The 20912-nt window shown below is 29.5% G+C and overlaps 1 protein-coding gene across 1 annotated transcript; it reads left to right on the top strand.

The window, feature by feature from the left end:
* Window positions 1–574: 574 nt before the first annotated feature.
* On the top strand, window positions 575–20109 carry LOC136980136 (tubulin delta chain-like). The gene is made up of 6 exons (XM_067276172.1): window positions 575–748; window positions 6766–6835; window positions 12113–12406; window positions 14866–15112; window positions 16419–16583; window positions 19031–20109. Exons 1-6 carry the CDS (start codon window positions 612–614, stop codon window positions 19417–19419), a joined length of 1302 nt encoding a protein of 433 aa, XP_067132273.1. The 5' UTR covers window positions 575–611; the 3' UTR covers window positions 19420–20109.
* The last annotated feature ends 803 nt before the right edge of the window (window positions 20110–20912 follow it).

The following is a 20912-nucleotide window of genomic DNA, read 5'->3' as shown; positions in this document are numbered from 1 at the left end:
TAAAACGCGAAAACGTGTACGTCGGACGTTCAGCGCCGCCTTCCTGTAAACCTAGAAGTTCGACAATGGTGTTTGGATAGTCAGTAGAATCATGCTCGACATTCCAAATGCCATTGTAAAACTTTTAGGTTTACAGGAAGGCGGCGCTGAACGTCCGACGTTACACGTTTTCGCGTTTAAAACTTCGGCCTCAACCTCGCTATTGTGGCGATAAGTCGCCACATTTGGAAACACGGAAATGGACACTCTTACTAAAATTATGAGTCAAGATACTGTATATCGACTTTTATCTCTCACCATGCGGCCGATTTATTGCAGGAACGCATTCATGACGTTCATGAAATAAAAGTTATCGTAATGTCTATAATAAAGAAAAAAATATAAAAGTTCATATATCGCTAATATTTTAAAGTTAATATATTTATTTTTTTTCTTTACTAATTGAAAAAGATAAAAACAAAATTTATGATTAAAAAAAAAAAAAAAAAATATATATATATATTAAAATTATCGAAAATTGAACAAATTTAATTTGACAGAATCGATTACTAAATTTGTATCCAGAGGGCGCGCAGGGTGGCGGTTGGTTTGGTTTATCGAGAAGTAAATACATGTCTATTATAACTGTCCAAATTGGACAATGCGGAAATCAACTCGGTTGGGAATTGTTCAATTCGATTGCTCAAGAGTCTCTAACGGATGGACGAAGTAATTTCAAGACGAAAGAGGCCCATCTCTTAAATGAAAGGTAACTTATATTTATGATAAAGACAAGTTGTCGTATAAATCTTAATAACGTGTTCCTAATACGAGTTTTACAGATTAATGTATTCATTATAGAGAATTTATGAATCCAATTGTCGTTTTAAGTATTATTAGAAAAACCTGTAAGAATTCCTGTACAAGCTTCTGATATATTTTGGTCCCCTGTAATGACCCTTCACTGTGATCCTTCTAAGACAGTGGTTCCTAAGGTGGGCGGTGAATGAACGTATGGGGCAAAAAGAAGCCAGATCCTGATCGCTGCAGGTACTGTCCGAGAGACGGGATATGATCAGACTTTGTATACATATCTTGACGGGAGTAAATTTCAGACAGTAACCAATCCTGACAGTAACCAATCGTACATAAAAATATATTGAGCAACAACATTTTCATTCATGAATGAAAATGTTGTTGCTCAATATATTTTTATGTACGATTGGTTACTGTCAGGATTGGTTACTGTCTGAAATTTACTCCCGTCAAGATATGTATACAAAGTCTGATCATATATTTCACCGTATACAAGTGAACTTACAAATATAGAGCAAAATGTATCTTCCGCCACTTTTATCGCAACGAGGTGCAATGGTCTATGTAAGTTAAGCCCGACGACAAGACGACAACCTTTTCCTTTCCTATACATCCACAAGAGCCGAATTATCGGGCTAGAGTTGGCTATAATAAATAAATAATTAATAAGACAATTTGGCACTAGAGCTTGGCGTTAGGTGCCATCTCTTACTAAACTTAATAATTATAATTAAATTAAATAAATAATTTTAATAATTTGGAACTGGAGGAAAAAAAATCGGCCCGAAGCGGGACTCGAACCCGCAACTTCTGCTATCCGTGCAGACACGTTACCAGTTACGCTACCCGGACCTTCGGTCCGATCGCCTCCTCCAGTATATATAAGCTAACACGACGACCATCGACGGTCATTACAATGCCGGCTGGGGACACATCAAGTGCCCACGTCCCCAGTTGGCATTGTAATGACTTTCGATGGTCGTCGTGTTAGCTTATATATACTGGAGGAGGCGATCGGACCGAAGGTCCGGGTAGCGTAACTGGTAACGTGTCTGCACGGATAGCAGAAGTTGCGGGTTCGAGTCCCGCTTCGGGCCGATTTTTTTTCCTCCAGTTCCAAATTATTAAAATTATTTATTTAATTTAATTATAATTATTAAGTTTAGTAAGAGATGGCGCCTAACGCCAAGCTCTAGTGCCAAATTGTCTTATTAATTATTTATTTATTATAGCCAACTCTAGCCCGATAATTCGGCTCTTGTGGATGTATAGCTTTGTAACGGGTTAGTCGTTATTTATTTATATCTTTTCCTTTCCTTCGTTAAAATGGATAAGAAAAAGCATTACATTTAATGGTTTTTGGATGTGGAGAACGATGTGCGATAAAGTGTGAGGTCGGTAGAAAAGTTTTTTTAAGAATATTTTCAAGCCCTTCTCACAAGGGAAAACGGATTAAAAGTGTTGGAGTATGATTGGGAGATGTTTGGTATAATTTTATGGAACTGAGAGTTGGTAGCTCAATAAAGTTTGGGTATCACTATTATGAGATCTAGAGACTTTGACACATACTCTAATCTTTGTGTGGGCAATCGTGATGCTATAGTTGCACTTTTCTTAATTTAGATGACATCTGAAAGAAGTTTATATTGAGAACTTGTATGTATTACTGCTTTCCTTAATTGATAATTTTGTCAGCTTCCTTTAGATTGTAAAAACTTAATTTGCATTTATATTCCAGAATTTATGAATAGTATCAGATATGAAGCTCTGCTATAATGAAATTTTTATTTGAATGCATTAAAAATTCTAATGTTATAAACTTTAAGATTTTTATTATAAATTAAATAGTAAAATGTCTAAATATATGTCACAATCTCCCGTTTAAATATACTAAATCTCATCTAGCTAAAACAACAAACTGAATCATTTGGTGTATGCATACTGGATAATATAGTCTTTATGGATGGAAGAAAATTATAAATTGCTATCATTCAGATACTTTTAATATGAATGTGTTCAATTACAAACATCAATGGTGAAAATTAATTGATAATATGATTAATACAATATTTTAGTACTAAACATTCATGTAGTTTTAGTAAATATTTTTGGTATTTTGTAGATTATTGTAACATTAATAGTTGTTATTGAGAAATTTTATAATGCAAAATTCATTTCACAAACTGTAAATAAATTTAAATAATCAGCCATTTAAACATATTTAAATAATTAAGAAAATTAATAAATAATTTCTAGAGAAATTAACATCATAAGTATCTCTGATGCTTAATAAGCAAAAATATTCTACATGATAATGAAAAATTTATAGATTAGGACTGTGCTCTTTTTTCTAAACAAAATTACTGCTGATATGCATATATGGTGACTAAAAATAAATATTTTGGTTATTAAAACAAATATTTTGGTGAAATTATTTACAATTGAGAATTCTCTAGCAAGTTCATAAAATTTACTATTTCATAGTATGTCAGTTGTTTATTATAAATGAAATTCCACAGTTACAGTGGCATTTGGTACATCTCTTTTGCTCTTCGTACTACTGATTTTAAAATTATCTGTGTATATGCACATACATAATTTGAAAATCAGTAGTATGAAAAAGTAATAGAAAATTATTAACAATTTCATAATCACTTGATGTATTAACTAAAAGTGTAGTTGTTGTTGTTGTTATTCTTTGAAATTAAAGATTTCCATGCATAGAATACTTCACTCAAAATTTGAAATTGATATATTTAATATACATTAAAATTATATATTGTTTGTTTATAAGAATTATATAGACTATTTGTATATGTATTTAAATAAAACCTATATTATGTTAAATTTAGTATTGCTTCTAGATTTTTAAATAAAAATATATGACAAGATTATAATTGTTTTATATAATTAAGTGAAACTGGTTATACTTTAAAACAAACTAAACAAACACCATAAATTCCAGCAGAATTTGTTTTTATTTCAGTAAAATGTTTTCAGTGGTAATGAATGGCCTTCTTCAGGATTTTAAAAATATCAAAGTTATTAGAAGAGGAACATATTAAATTGACAGAACATCAAGTCAGTTAGAAATTTAAAATTAATAGAACAATTACACTATTGATTAGTTTAAAATGATCATAGAATAACTTGTGCATGTTTTAAAGGAGCTAATATTTTAATGTAAGCTCCTAATTAGCCATATGCTATGCTCTATGTCATTAAAATACATTTATGCAATAAAGAGATTAACCACTAACCAATACATAACAATAAAAATGATAAACTGAACATCAACTGGGATTCTATGAACTAAAGTTACATTAAATATACCACCAGAAGCTACCAAGTGTGTTAATCCATTTTAAGGAATTTTGTAACAGGATCTCCATGTATTTGAAAAGTTCAGTATCATTATAGTTGATTGTTTTGCCATTCTTTGCAGACTTTGATTTTCAATTATTCCAAGCATTTAAAGTTGGATATATCTTGTATTGTTTTAATAACCTTAGCTTTTTCCCTGGTCTACTTCAGCCAAGTGGTTCATAGCATAAGCTTTTAACATTGTTACTGACTGCCCTCTCCTTATTTAGGTGCTATGCTCTATTAATCTTGCATTGAGGGAATGTGTGCTTCTGATATCCTCTAGGTCCTGACCAACTTTATGATCCTTTAACAGAACAGAGAAAACCTATGCACTCAAAGCATGTTGGGCAGATTTTTGTCATTCCTGAGAAGCCTAAATATATGATGATGAGAGACATACTGATGGGCTAAAAGATTACATAACTGTTATGGAATGTGTGTTGGTGCTGAAAAATATTCTTGACAGACTCTAGAACAGTGTGTGCCATTTTGCAACCATTGGACTAACCTGCATATTACATTTAACTAAGGCTGCCATACTATCACTCCAGCTCTCCCTAGTGGACACATTTCTGAGAAGTACTGTACTGCATAATACTTCTCAGAATTTTCTCTGTTCTGCTTATAGCTGTGTATATTATGAATCAGACCATGTGTGTTGCAAAATGGGTTATTTTTATAATCATGGATAAGCAAATCTGTGGGTTTAGAATCAATGAGGATTGACTGTACTTTAATTTGAATGACAAAGATCTGGCAGGACAGTTAAGCTCTCACCTCTCAAAATTAAAACAAAGCAAAACTTAAAGTCTCACTTAAACAATAAAAGTTCTTTTCATCAAAATGGAAAATAAAATGCTAGAATTACAGTGGAGAATTCCAAAGTTCAGAGGAATTTTAGATGATCGGGATTGGATTAAGTGTCGATAACTACCTCTCCCATGCCCTGAAAGGTTTTGAATTGTTATAGGGAGACAAGGGAAGACTAATTGGAGTGCGGAATAGCGGAGAGAAACCTATAAAAATGCATGTTTCAAGGACACACTGTTTTTTTCCTCCAAAAATTTGTTCTTCCCTGCAAATTTGTTGTTTGTTCTCTCATTGTTATTCTATCTCCCAGAGTTGTTCTCTCTCCAAGGTTCATTCTTTCTCCAAGAACTGTTATATTCAAGGCGTTACAGTGAGCCCTGGGGTCATTGATCTTGCAGACTGTCAACGAGGGACAGAGTGAAGACATCCAATAGGACATTCGGACTTTATTTGACTCTCTTCTTATGAATTGTGACACAAGGAATTTGAAAATGGTGTAAGAGAACATTTAATATGTAATTAAATAGAAAAAGGTACATGATAAGACTGTTTCAGCGAGTATTTCATTCCCTCACAACACGATTGACCCCTCGATCGTCCCGACAATTGCACACAGTCAGTCTTACATATCTACTTTAGACTTCAAACCTAGTTACTCCATATTGAGTTTCCTTGAAGTAATATCAGTGCTTAAAGAAATACTTAATGATATATTTACAACACTACACTGCAGAACACTGGGATGTGTAAAATACTGCACTCTTAGAACCTATAACCGGTGTGATATAAACCAGGAACATCTAGCGGACGTACGTCATTAGAGAAGTACTTCCTCCCACGCCACGTACGCCACCAACAAGGACATTGTGGTGGCCTTCCACAGCCGCTACAATGTCCTGGTCAGCGAAACTCGTACACACTACGTCACACAAAGAACACCTTAAGTGGCTTGAGGCCATTCAAATCTACAAACCGTCCCTCAATGAAAACTGCATCGATTTTAAGGATGAGTTGGTTCTGTTGACAGCATGGCAGACATTGATAGACTCCGACCTTTAAGGTCATGTTAGGTCAACTAGACGAACACACATGCATCTCATGTAACACCTTATAATTGTTTCTCTAAATTTCCTTTAATGGTTCACTCTGTCCCATCAGTAATTCAGTCTCACACCCAGAAAAGAACTCCCAGCAGTTCGAAAATGTGGTGATCTGCATCCTTTGTTTTTATATCACGCCGGTTATAGGTTCTAAGAGTGCAGGATATATTTACAATTTATTCTAAGCCTATTTTAATTTTAGAAAATACGTCTGATCTTTTACTCAGTTCCTAGAATAATTGTTCTAGGAACTAAGTGAAAGATCAGATATTCGCATCTTGGGAAATAAGCTGTCAATAATAAACAAACACGATGCTTCATTTACATCTAAGTGTGATTTCTCCTACTTTTTCAATCATATAAAAGCCAAATTTGGTCAATTTTAATTTATATTTTGTTCAGTTAGCATAGATATATTTTTTAAAGACATTTTGTATGTTTGTTTATATATACAATCTATACAGAATTTTTACATATTAATATTATTATTATTATTATTATATATACATGTTTTTTTATTTTATTTATTTATGTATGTATTTATTTTTATTTTACTTTACTTGATTTTGTTTATTTTTCCTAATTCATATTTTTACTTTTTAAATTTAAAACAAGTTTATCCCATTTATTTGGTAACCCAAAGATGACCAAAGACAATATTCAGATGATTTTTAAAACTATTTCTTTTATACAGATTTTTTCATGTATGTGACGATGCAAATAAAATTGTTGCAAAGGCAATCCTTGTGGATACAGAACCTAAGGTAAGAATTTGAAATATTCTTTTGAAATTGAAACAAATATTAACTATAATTAACAAATTTCAAAACAGATTTTAATATTTGTTATGAAATGAGTTTGTATGCTATGTATTTAGATAACTTTCAGCTTGAGACTTTGTTATTGTTTTTTATTTTATTGTCAGTTTTTTATTTAATTATTGCGCTTAATGTACTACTAAATATTTTGACACTTTGTCAAAAAAAATACACCTATCTAATTTAATACATTTGCTACATTTTAAATATAGCATTATTAGAATAGATGTAACTTCATACCTGTTTTTTCTAAAGTATTTGTACCCAGATATAAATGTATTTATACTTTTTAAAAGGAAGAACACATACTTTCAAACAACTATGTACAGAGATTAAATTATCATATATATAGACAAGTACATACAAATAAAAATAATAAAATAAAATAAACTTCAAAATTCACTTACATATTTATATTCAGTGATGTATATTTTATTAAAATGTAAGACAGACATGAGAAAACACTCCCTTGTCAGTGACAATAATTACATAACTTACATATAATTATTCTACTTGGTTTGTTTTTTTTCTAAAAATTTAAAAAGTATTGTTTATTTAACACCAAAGAAAACAGATATTTTTTTTGAGTTAAAAATTATGAAAACTTTTATAATAGAAGGTTAGTACTATCAAATGGAAAACTTGTAGATGTTTCTTAAAAATATAAAAATAAAATATCCTTAGAAATTTAACAAGTAATATTATACTCTTTCTATCTGATTTCGAGAGATTTCTTAAGTCAAAACAAATCAAATGACAATCAAATACTAGACCTTTATTTTAACATTTTTATCCAAATGCATTTTATTTTGCCCTTTTTTTTTTACTGACCTCATCAGTGGATACAACCATTAGTTAACTGATGTTCTTTTATATTGAACTATATTGTCCCAGCATGCATCTACAGCCATACCTGTATTTAAATTGATTACATTTTCATAATTCTTTATACAGTAATGTTCGACGATGCATCTTTTTACCAAATTTTTAACTTTATACAAAATTTTTACATTATTTCTATCAATTTTACATTTAAAAATATTACAATTCTGGTACCATGGTGATTCTTGCCTTTTTAATCATACTGCTGCTTCATGTTCTTTTAACCTTTTTTCCAGTCTTCTTCCTGTTTCTCCTATGTAGCACTTTGGGCTAGGACACGTACATGATATTATATTCGTCGAACATTACTGTATAAAGAATTATGCAAAAGTAATCAATTTAAATATGGGTATGGCTGTAGATGCATGCTGGGACAATATAGTCCAATATAAAAGAACATCAGGACTAATGGTTGTATCCACTGATGAGACCAGTGAAAAAAAAAAGGCAAAATGCATTTAGATAAAAACATTAAAATAAAGGTTTAGTATTTGATTGTCATTTGGTTTGTTTTGACTTAAGAAATCTCTCGAAATTGGATAGAAAGAGTATAATATTACTTGTTAAATTTCTAAGGATATTTTATTTTTATATTTATATTTTTAAGAATTACTGCAACTGATCCCATTGCTTTTATTTTTTAATATACAATAAGACCTCGCTTAATGCTGATTCAATATAACGCGGTCTGCTTGATGCCTAAAAAAACGCTCAAAATTTACATCAATTCAAATTAACATGGTATTTCATTGGTTCGTATATAATATTTAATACAATTATTCCCAAACATGAACCAATCAGCAAAAGGTGGCAATTGTCGTAGTGCTGTACTTCTCTTAAATCTATGTTAGTTTTGTGCAATTTTGGAAAAAATATAACAACTTGGATGCCATAAGAAATATCGACTTCACTTGGCAAGAATTAACTGATAAATGCATGAATGGAGTGTAGAAGAAGTTATGGCTTGAAGGTATCCGAGAATTCTCATCGAGAAGAGCCTATTGCTGCATTGTTAGATTGACAAAATTGTCAACTTAATCAATACAGGAGATGTAGACGAGCAGGATATTGGGGAGTTACTGCAGGTTTCTGGTAAGAGCCTTACCAACGACGAACCTTCAAGAACTGGCAGAACAAGGAATTCGTGTAGAACTGGAAAATAGAAATTCTGAAGACGAAGAACCCAAAAATTTTCTCTACAGTTTTCCTTAGTAAAAGTTTGGTAACGATAACCGAAATCATTGATCAAATTGTACCGAATGATCCAGAGTTTGATAGGAGTGCCAAAGCAAAGCGAGGTGTTTTGGATGCGATCTCCTGCTACCGACATTTGCTTAAGGAAAGATAAAGAAAGCAACAAATGAAACTACATGACTTCATCGCAAAACAACAAGCATTTCAGAAGAGCCAGGACCTTTGTTACAAAAAATTAACTTTACATTTCTGTGTTCATCTGTTTGTGTGTTATTTAACATATATTATTATGCAAAAATTTATATAAAAATAACTTAAAATTATGGTAAAATTTGCATATTTTTTGGTCGCATGTTTCCCTATCCCTATTTACTCTATGTTAAAATGGTCTCGTTTAATGCTGTTTCGCTTAGCACTTTGTCATCTAGGAATGCATCCCCTGCGTTAAGTGGGGTCTTACTGTATATTGTAAATGTTTTTTTAATTTTAGTATTTGGTATTTTTTTTCTTGGGTATTTTTGTTCCAAAGTTCTGTGTTTGAAAATAATAAGTATAGAATCTTATTTGTTCTCTTTCTTCAAATTTATCTTTAATCTATATATATGTATCATTGATTTTCTTTATTGATTTTTTTCAGGAGTTATGAGAGCAATGAGTCAGTCTAAACTGTGATTCATTCTCTTACTTTTTAATACAGTATGATTCACTTGGAACTGAACACTTATGTTGTTCATTATTTGTAGTGTGGCAAAACTAAATGATCTAAGTGCCAAGATATACAAATGTAGTTTTTTCACACAAAAATGACACACGTAGCAAGGTCAGTGCAGTAAAATCCAAAATTGTAAAATCAAAACCATTCACTTTTTTCAGAAATTGGGCTTAATGAACAAAAATTTTTGGTTTATTTTATAATTTTTAATATATTTTACAATATTTTAAAAATTTTATAAATAATGTCATCAAATGTTTGAAAGATTCCAATTTGGAGTTTTGGAATTTTGTACTTTGAAACCTGAGGAGGTTTATAAAATAAAGTGAAAACATTTGTCAATGGAGTGCTGTATGATTCAAGTTCAAATGGCCTTTTGTTTTCATTTTAATAAGCATCAACGGATGAAACTTGTGATATGTCCAGATGTTCTCCAACTACTAGTTGATCTATGTAGCTGACCAGAATTGCACTTGTTGTAAGCTTTTTGTATTTTAAAACTATCAAAACTGTTGTGGTTAGCAGATACAACCACTGAGCAAGAACAAGAAGAAAGATTTGTGCTATGTTGAAATTTATAGATGAAGATAACAGATTTTTCAACACCATTTTAAGTGAATAATGACTATGAAATTAAATCTTTTTGTATTTTGTACTATGTGAACTTAGATCATTTTCAACTTTGTCTTGTTTGTGACTTTTTTCTATTGTATTTAGACAAAAAACTCTTTGAATAGTTGCTCTACATGTTTCTGAAGAACTTCATGCTTATGAAAATAAACATTTACTCTATTTTCCATGGACAAACTTGGGATTGAACTTTCTTTTACTGCAAAAAATACATTTTGTACTTAAGTAACGTCATTTAGCATTGCCAGTCTACACATGATTGCACATAATATGACTGTGACATTACATTCAATAGAATGTAACATAAAACATATCTACTGTAGGACAAATGCTTCATTATGAAATAAAGAATCATTTCATTTGTGTTTCATGCTTATTTTTTAAAATTTTATATGGAGATATTTGACATGATAGGTATTTAGTCCCATGTGAATTTCTCTGCATTTTAGAAATATTTTAAACATTCACAGAATCACAGCAATGATATCTAGAACAGATTGGCATCTGATATGTTTAAGAATTTTCACAATTTAAAACAGGAGTCCCCAAAGTAATTGGGATTTGTTCCCTCTTGGATATTGTTTCAAGAGTTAAGAAATTTTTGGCATTCATTCATTCATTTTATTTGGTTAGATATGCACAAAAGTACCACCTGGTTTTGCATAGCATTACCAGGCAGTGGCTCATCCATTGAGTATGAGAGGTTACACTGGTTGAACATGCATACATTACATTGTGCATATATACAGTGATTACATTGGCAAACAACAGAGTTAGTACAATTATCAAAGGATACTAGTGACTAAATTAACATTATATATTTCAGAGGACAAAAGTTTTGCACATGCATAATGGTGTAAATACAAAGCTATCAATGTACAAAATTATTTACAGACTTGTTTTACTGATTTACAGATAAGGGAACAGGTTAGATATGTACTGTACAATAAAAGTACATATTGTATAGTACAAGGAACAGAATGAAAAAATCAGTCATATGAATAAAATAACATTTAATTGATCGTTTCCCTTACCAACTTCTGTGGATTTTTTTAAGCCTAAAATTTTGGCATTTTTAATTACATAACATAATATAATATAGAGTAAGGTGAAATGAAGTAATATAAACATATAAGAGAACAATTGTGTAGTAATATACAGAAAAATGTAGTATATCAAACTGTTGTATAATCATAATCAAGGAGTCCATGAAAGCAGCATTAGGTGTTGTGCTGTGGTTTTGTAGCAAGGTTGTTATAAGCCTTTATTAGGTAATAGAAGTGTGTGTAGGTGTACTCGTTTTGAACCAGCTACTTGCAGTCTCAAAGCCAGTCACCTCTGCTATCCAGCACACTCATCTGTAGGCTTTTCAAGAATTATTCAGTCAAAAATATAATGCTGACTGCTGTCAGCAGTACTGCAATAAGAGCAGCAGTTTACGTCACCAAGAGAGAAGTGAGCCAGATAGTTGTTGAACCTCTCATGAACACTGTAAAACTGTATTGTATAGAAGTCTAGCACTATTCATTTAACCTGTTGGAGATCTCTGATGTTGGGGAAATTAGGTAACAGCATTATGATCATTGCCCTAGATTTGTTGCCATCTGTTCAGAAGATTGTCCCACAACGTGAGGTTGACCCAAGAAATTGGAATCTTATTGTAAATAATTCTAGAATGGAATCATTGATGGCAGAATTAGATTTTCTTGAAGGTTTTTTGTGTAAATTAAAAAAAAAAAACTTCATTACCTAAATTCATTAAAATAATGTTTGTTATTTACTCAATTTTTTATCATTTTATTTAGGTTATACAAGAATTGAACCTTAAGACAGAAAAGAATACTTGGTGCTATAATAAAGATAACATTTATCTTCAACAACAAGGAGCTTCCAATAACTGGGCTTATGGATATAATAAGCATGGAAATACTGCTAAAGATGTGGTTCTTGATTTATTTCAAAAGGAAATTGAGCGATGTGACTGGGTATCAGGATTCCTACCAATTATGTCTCTAGCTGGAGGAACAGGTAGTGGTTTGGGAGCATTTTTAACTGAAGTTTTACAAGATAATTATCCAAAATCAATTATATTTAGTCAGGTAAGACTTGTGTGTTAATTATTCATCTAAAAATATTTCTACTAAGTAATACTAAGTATGTATAGTTATACTTAGAAAACTGATATCTTGTTATTTATCTTATTTTAGTTATGAAATAAAAATTTTCTTGAACTATATAGAACTACACTGTCAAAGTAAATAACTTTATACTGAATTATATATTGAATGTTTTTAACCATTAAATTTACATCTTTTTTACATAAAAATATTTGGACTATTTGGTTTGTGGGCATCATGCTATGAATGTCAAAATGAATGTAATAATTCAGTGAAAACAGATTAAATCACATAAAAACAAAATGATATCTATGGATTAACTTTTGGGCTAAAACTTAATTAATTTACTAAATACAATGCAATTTGGATTAAAGGTAAGTAGTTAAGCTGGTCTATGCACTAAATTTAAAAATTATGTTAACTTTATATGAAGTATCATTAATTTGGACTAGTCCGGAAGAAACAATTGATTCAAAGTGGGATTTAAAACCTGCATTATAGACAGAAGTTGTAGGTTCAAGTCCCACTTAATCATCCACCTTTAATTCAAATTATGTTGTATTTAGTATAATATAATGATATTATTTGATGATTATGGTAATTTGGGCCTGGCTGTTTAACCTGATATTTTCATATGAATAAACAGATCATAAACAAATGCTTATAATTAGATTAGTAATAAATATTATGTTTAAAAGCAAATACCTCACAAAACTGGACAAGGAATATAAATATATCACCCAGTATCTTGATCTAGTCTAGCAACTGGTTATTTCTCTGTAAAACAAACATTTTCAATCGTCTAAGATCATCTTCGCGTATTATCTGAAAGTGGAATATCTAAAGAACTAGATATATTTCAAAATTCAAAAACCTCCAATCAGATATGTACAGATAGTTGACATAATTAGATCATAAATATTTATTAAAATATGCTTGCCAAACATGAGAAATGCATTTCTCTTCTTTATAATTAATGTAGTATCCACATTGGTCAACTTTAAAGATCTCGAGGACATCCAGTTCTCTTTGTTCAATAGAGATAGCACATATTATCACAGAGGACTGATTTAATTTTGCTATAAGATTGTTGTTCAATGCATTTGTGAATAGGGCTGTAGAACTCTTCTTGTGAGCTATGTCATATCTGTGTTTAGCCACCTGTTTTTTCAGCAACCTTTTCATAGATCCTATACACTCGGGCTGTATGGAGTCTTTCGTGAATTTCAAGAGAGCACTAGGTATATATAAGGTATTTTTCAGGATGAAAGATTCACCAGTCATTTTGATGAGTTCGACAAATATCTCACTTTTGCCAGTGGTTTTACATAATTCCCAAATGAAGTTGGTAAATTTGATTTGGTTACTTTTAAAGCAATTTTTGTGTAATTTGCAAAATGTAGTTTCATAAATTGGGAAATTTCAGTATATTTATCAATCTTTTGTTCTTTTAATAAAGTAACTTTTAAACAAATTTTAATAAAATGAATAAAAAAATACATTTTTGTTTTATTAATATTAGATTGATTTTAATGAATATAAAGAAACTAAGAAAAATATGTTTCAGCTTAATATTAGAATTATTTGTACAAAAATATAAAAAAATTTGTTGGAAAGAAATATATAAAACTCTAATAATTCTTACTGCTTGTTTAAACTTGGCAAACTATTATGACATTTTGAGTTACATCATTTTTCATTATTCATTTGTATTTAGTTGAATTATACTTTGCATGAGCACCTTTGGTACCCTAACCTCCTAAAATTTATGTTTTATCTGTGCACTCCCTAAGAGACAGGGTGATATTTGATACATTCTCTACTGTAAGAAATTGTTTGTCATATAACATAAACTTATTTCTGGTATACACTTGTGAAAGCTCTTCCTTTATTTCCAATGATAGTACTCATCATTTTCAATAGCTAATATTGGCAGTAATATTAACTATTGAAAATGAAGAGTACTATCACTTGGAAATAAAGAAGGGACATTTTTCACAACTGCATACCAGAAACCAGTTTATTCTGCAGATTGCCCCTTGCCCTGTCTACATCTGTTGTTCTGGTAAATCTTGTAAAAATAAAGGTCACCCAATGAGAATGTATTATTAATCAAATTTACCATCCTAGACTGGCAATTATGCAAAATGTTCAGTAAATTTGATTAATTAAGAATGATTTATCATATTTACCACTGTCAACTGGTGAGTATACATAATCACCAGTAAATATGATAAATTTATTTCATATATTGCAAATTAATCACAGTTACTGAAATCACTGGTGATTATGCATAATCGCTGGATTAATTTACTTTTGCCATAACATATATACATACATAAATATATACATAACTTATATTAAAATATTTTAATAATTCAAAATATAATTAAATTAATACTTTATTAAGAACATTACAAACTTTATTCATTTAATTATAGGTTGTTCACCCTTTTAATAAAGGAGAAGTGACTGTTCAGAGTTATAATACAATTCTTAGTCTGAGTCATTTGCAGAATTCATCTGATGGAATAGTTTTGTACAAAAATGATGATTTACACAAAGTTTGCACTCAAAGAATGTCAATAAAAAATGTTTCTCTTCAACACCTTAATAAAATAATTGTCCAGTCTCTGGCAGGACTTTTGTTTCCTTCTTATAATAATTTAGGCGTCACCACGAATATTGGTAAGTGTTTATTAATATCTGTAGTAATCTATATAATAATTACAATGAAAATGTTCAAATGTTTATACTAAAGATAATACTATTATCTTTATATAAACATTTGAACATTTTCATTATAATTATTATGATTAAATGTAGTATCATATTGTAACTTAAGTTAAAACTGCTAAATTTAGGAACCAAAATATATTCTACATTAAGTTATGTTTTTGACCATTGTATAATTATCCTCAATTGTCAAATTAATTACAAACGAATAATGTTGAATATATTTTCAAAATTGTATTCTAATTCTAATAAAATCAATTACAATGAAACAAAAGTAGAACAAAATTGTTTTAAAATAAAATATAAGAATAAATTTTTGTTTTCTGAGTTTGTTGGCTTTATCTTTTAAATTAATCATGATTAATAGCTGATAGACTGAACTTAATTCTGAATTTTTAATTTGAATACATATAATAGAATTTATTTATTGTAATTATTTTTACGTGGTTACCCTGCTTTATAGAAAGTTTCTGATTAGTTTATTTGATAGATGAACATAAATTACTTTATTTAAATTAAAATTCTGGAGAGTTTATGAAAATACTGTATCAAAATCTCATTTAAGTTAACCAGTTTGATTTAACATGTAAATGCCTATGCCAGTCATTCAGGGAAAGAAAATGACTTTGAGTAAATGTGACTTTTAGATTCCACTGCGTTTATATTTTTTTATAGTTTTTCATTATGACCACTACCATCATCTTCAACCACCTATAGACACATACAATGTTTTCCATCTGGTTATGGTAAAGCACTAGATATGGCAAAACCACTAGATATAACCCAAGTCTTGTTAACCATTTTATATAGATCTTTTGACAATAAAAATTTAGAATTAGATAATACAGAATATATATGAATATAAATTTCTGAAAAGAAAATCAACAGTAATTAGTGATATAGAAAGAAAGATCATGAAGGAAGGAAATTGTTAGGAAATTAATAAGTTCCTACAATGGAAGATGGGAAGTTAATACTCCTATTAGGAGCATAATATAAAATATGTCTAAAAAAGGGACTCAAAGTCAGTAAAAATGGATAGACTCCATCTTCTGTTGACCAAAGCCCTGGTTATAATGTGTTTTCCATATTGTACATGTAAAATATCATGAAATACAATTCTTAGTTTTGTTATAATTTAATATTTAATTTTATATAAGATAACTTCCTTCATATTCTTGGTATGAAATGTATATTTTAGCTTTATTACTAATACTGAATAAATAACTGAAAATTAATTAATTTTTTTTTTAAATAGGTGATTTGATGGCTCAATGTGTCTCACATTCTCAGTATAAATTACTTGATTTAATATCTGTTCCTCAAGAATCTGTGGATTCATTATCATTTAGTTCATATAGTTGGCAAGGACTGCTGAAAAGTTTGCAAAGAATGTTATTTTATGGTTCTTCAATTGATGAAGGTATTTATTTATATAATTTGTAAAACATAGATATAAAATAGGAATTTTAAACATATTTATACAACATTATATGCTTTAGAAGTCTAAAACAACCTTTTGATTAAATACCTCTTTAACTGAGGATTGTCTCAGACTTTTAAAGAATTGTATAGCAGGTGAACATTTTGAAGTTTTTCTCGGCTTCAAATTTTCTTCTCTTATGATTCAAACAAATTTAAAATATATTGAAATGCTCTTATACAAACAAATTTGAAAATTAAAACAGATATTTTAACTTGTAAATTTATTCATTTTATAAGAAAAGGATCTGAAGCTTAAATAGAAATTACTCTCAAATATTTGTTTTGGTTTAATTTAGGATTGACTTTTAAATGAACAGAAGTAAAGTTGAAAAATATGATTCAAAGCTAATATGACTTCATTATGTTTACACCAAAAATTTTTAATTGCATAATTAATGAGATTGTTCCATTGAGCTGTTATGAATAAATTCCTTTTCATCAATGACTTTAGTATGAAAGATATTAATGTAAAGTAATGATGAAAACTAGAATGTTTTTCTTCTTTTTATAATACACATTAAAACTGATTACAACGAATCGTTGGGAACACATGGTTTATTTTGTAATACTGAAAGTTTGATGTGTATTTAAAATTTCTTTGTTTTATTATTATATCTATTTGAAAATAATCATACTACATTTTATTTTATTTTTTGATGAAGAATTTTAATATTTTTCATTATATCATATTTTTAGTAGCACTACTAAAAATGAAATTTTCAATGCCATTGAAAATGCTTTTCACACTTAAATAATGTTGAATCAGACAAGCAGAAAATATTTTATGGATCACCAATGTGAACAGAATAAGTATGCATTATATATATATATAATTATATATAATGCATACTTAATATATATTGAGGTTGTATCTCAATTTTAATTTGTTCATTTTAATCACAATACAAATGATACAAATGTTAAATTAATTATCTTTGTATTTTTGGTAAAATAAGGTAAATTTCAAAAAGTGTCTTAATGACATGATTTTTGAAATACTTGTATTTTGTGTAAAAGTATATACATGTACTGTACTTTTACACACAATACAACTGTTAAGTAAAGAAGTACACACTATTCAAAACTAGAAAATATATTTTTGAATGTGGTAAGGGTTTTTCTTCAGAGTTATGATGATTATAATTAAAACAAATGGCACTCTTCAGATATCTTTTGATAAGTGGGCACTTTGAGCGTTGGAAAATCCTTTAAAGAAGTTCATTCCTAACTTATCTGTCAGGAAAATTGCTTGGATCTTTATCAGTTTTTGTGATCACCGTTGTCATTGTTCTTGCAATCTTCCTGGAATGCACTTCTTGTATGTCTACTGGCTGAGAGGGGAGACTTCTACCAATTGTATTGTGTCTTTCCTTCTTAACAGATCGATGCTGATGTGAGTCTCATTAAGATGATTTCCACCATACTACTAATTGTATTGTGTGAAGATTTCATCGTATGTAATCAAATAGACAAGCTATCGTTTATTTGATTACATAAGCTTCTTCACATGACACAGTTTCCCCTCACGACATCCATTGAAGTGGATCAGTCATCTCACAAGATTTGAATGTAAAACTCTGTAAATTGTTTTGAGTATCGTCAACCTGCAAAATGTATTTTTAAATGATAATTTTCAATTCTCCAAATATTTGATAATCAGATTTAATGTTTTCATGTGCTATAGTTGGACATCAAATCATTTTTTTATTATGCACTGATCTAGTTCTTTTAAGTTTGTTTATTTACAATGAAGCGCATTCTCTGTAAAATGTATGTTTGAAATATTTCTAAAAATTTTTCTGTATTATTACTTAATTTTGTTTCTTTGATGCTAAATGTAATGTCCAGTCCACAAATGTGTGTTTTTGTAATCTATTGTAAATAATTTGGCTCTGTAAAAATAATTAAATTTTAAAAACAGTTATCTGTACATTATTATGCAAAATGCAAATGTTGTTTTGCTTGAAATTTACCCATTTCACCAAGATGCACTACTGCTTTTACGTAACAACTGTGTGTAATCAGAGTTGTAATTGTATTTTTTTTAATTTTTTTGGTCAAAAAATAATTCCAGTCTCATTAGTTCTTTATTTTCTAATGTATATAATGGTGTAGGAAATGTATCACTAATATTTGATGTATATTTTATTACCGTATTTTATGGACTATAAGACGCACCTTAATTTTTAAGCAATTTAAAAAAAAAAAATACCTATAAGACGCTATGGACTATAAGACGCACCTGAATTTTGGAGGCAATTTTTCAAAAAAAAAAAGTGCGCCTTATAGTCTGTAAAATACGGTATATCTGTAGATTATTTAGAGATTATGAAAATTATCATAAAATAATCAAAATTAATATAAAAATCCTGTTAAAATTTGCAGCATCAACACCTACAGAAATGAAGGAGAACAGGAACTCTCAATCCTTTTTATCAAATTTACTGGTATTGAGAGGTTCGGATGCTCACTCGGCGGATTCGTCCGTTTTTCAACATTCCATTTCCTATAGCTCTTGGGTGCCGACCAATCACCGATTCGACACGTGGACTCATTCGCGACCCCTTCTGGGACACGACAAGACGGCCACGTTGGCCAGCAACGGTCAGTTTATACTGTCGACCATTCAACACTCGTTGAATAAAGCGTGGAATATGTTTGCCGCCAAAGCGTACCTTCATCACTATCGTCGTTACAGTTTAACGAACGAGGATTTTGTTGAAGCATTCGCCCGGGTGGAGCAGATCGTTGCCGATTACAAATCTCTCCATTGAATTTATGTAAACTTTATTTATGTATGTATATATAAATTAGTCAAATGATCGTTTATGTTAATATGTTGTTCAGTAAATTGTCTGATCATCTTATCAAATGAATATTACTGTTTTGAGGAATTAATATAAAATTTCTCATATTATTATAATAATATATATACATTTTTGAAAAGTATTAAAAATAAATTAGTGACAAGACTATTAATTTAAAAAGTATCCTCATAATTAGATTTGTAATTTAATATTGTAGGAATATTGTTGAATTATCTAATTAAAAATTTTTAATTACAGTATTTAGTGTTCCTATTACAGTATTGTAATATTTACGAAAGTTTGACAAAAAATTTTGTACGGAGTACAGAAATTGACGTGGACTGTGCAATTAAAACTTTGGATAACTTGATGCGAGTTGAAAACGGAGTTTTACAAGTATAACTTCGAGTACATAAACATTGTTTTATATGTAGTTTTTAAGAAAACTTACATGTTTTTTGATTATTTATATATATTTAAAGTTAGATATTTATAAATCGAATTTACATGGACCCCCATTGATTATGTTGTCTGTCCCAAGCTATCAAATAATTGCATATCTATCTTGTACGATCATTTAATATTCTTAATTTATAAAAACTCAAATGTACTTTATAAAATAATTTTAAGAAAAATAAAACTTAAAAGATTTTAAAATTTGCGAATATGATTGTTTTTAAATAATATACAACATCATTAGAACTTTTTTGGTATTGTTCTTTAATATTCTGAAGAAAAGTTGAAATTTAATTATCGTACAGTTGTGCTAATCTGAACAGCTTTTACTATTTCTCTAACTAAAGTATGGACTTGTCAACCATACATTTCAAGTTCATGTGTAAAATAAACACAAGTCACATGTTGTGAGCATTGTTGCTCATTCTTTCTGTAACCCTGTTTGACTTAACAATTCTAACCTCTATTTGCTGCTGTAAAGTACATTACAACAGTAAAAATGTAGATATTAGGCATGTGATGCTCAAAGCATAAGCATCACATGCCTAATATCATTCTCTAGTTAATCCAAACTACCACTGAACTCAATTCAGATTAGTGTTAGTTTGATAGCTACAACCTCAGTTTTAGCCTTTTGACATTAAAATTCGAATTGATTTAACTTTACTTATAATTTGCCATAGTTTAAATGATTACAAATGGAATTTACAAAATTTTGAAATGTATGAAAATTAAGCACCAAAAGAAAATTCCAAATATTATTTTTAAATTTTATAGTTTAAATATTTTTTTTTTTTTTTGACCTAATGGTACTGATAGGGTCTTTTAACAGTCTATTGTAGATTTTGGTTAAATAAAAATAATTTGTTTTTGTTTCTTCAGCACAACGAAGTGCATTAATTAGGCACGAAAAGTTAACCGAAGAGGGGTGCCAGAGACCCAAATGCGTATTGACCGATGAATAAGTAATGGGGAAAAAACTGCCTTGTGTCTAATTAATGCAC

This window comes from Centruroides vittatus, unplaced genomic scaffold (assembly GCF_030686945.1).
Source record: "Centruroides vittatus isolate TY-2023 unplaced genomic scaffold, ASM3068694v2 contig_680, whole genome shotgun sequence".
NCBI classification, from domain to species: Eukaryota; Metazoa; Arthropoda; class Arachnida; order Scorpiones; family Buthidae; genus Centruroides; species Centruroides vittatus.
The sequence above is the reverse complement of the archived record's forward strand: the minus strand, read 5'-3'. Positions and strand labels throughout refer to the sequence as shown.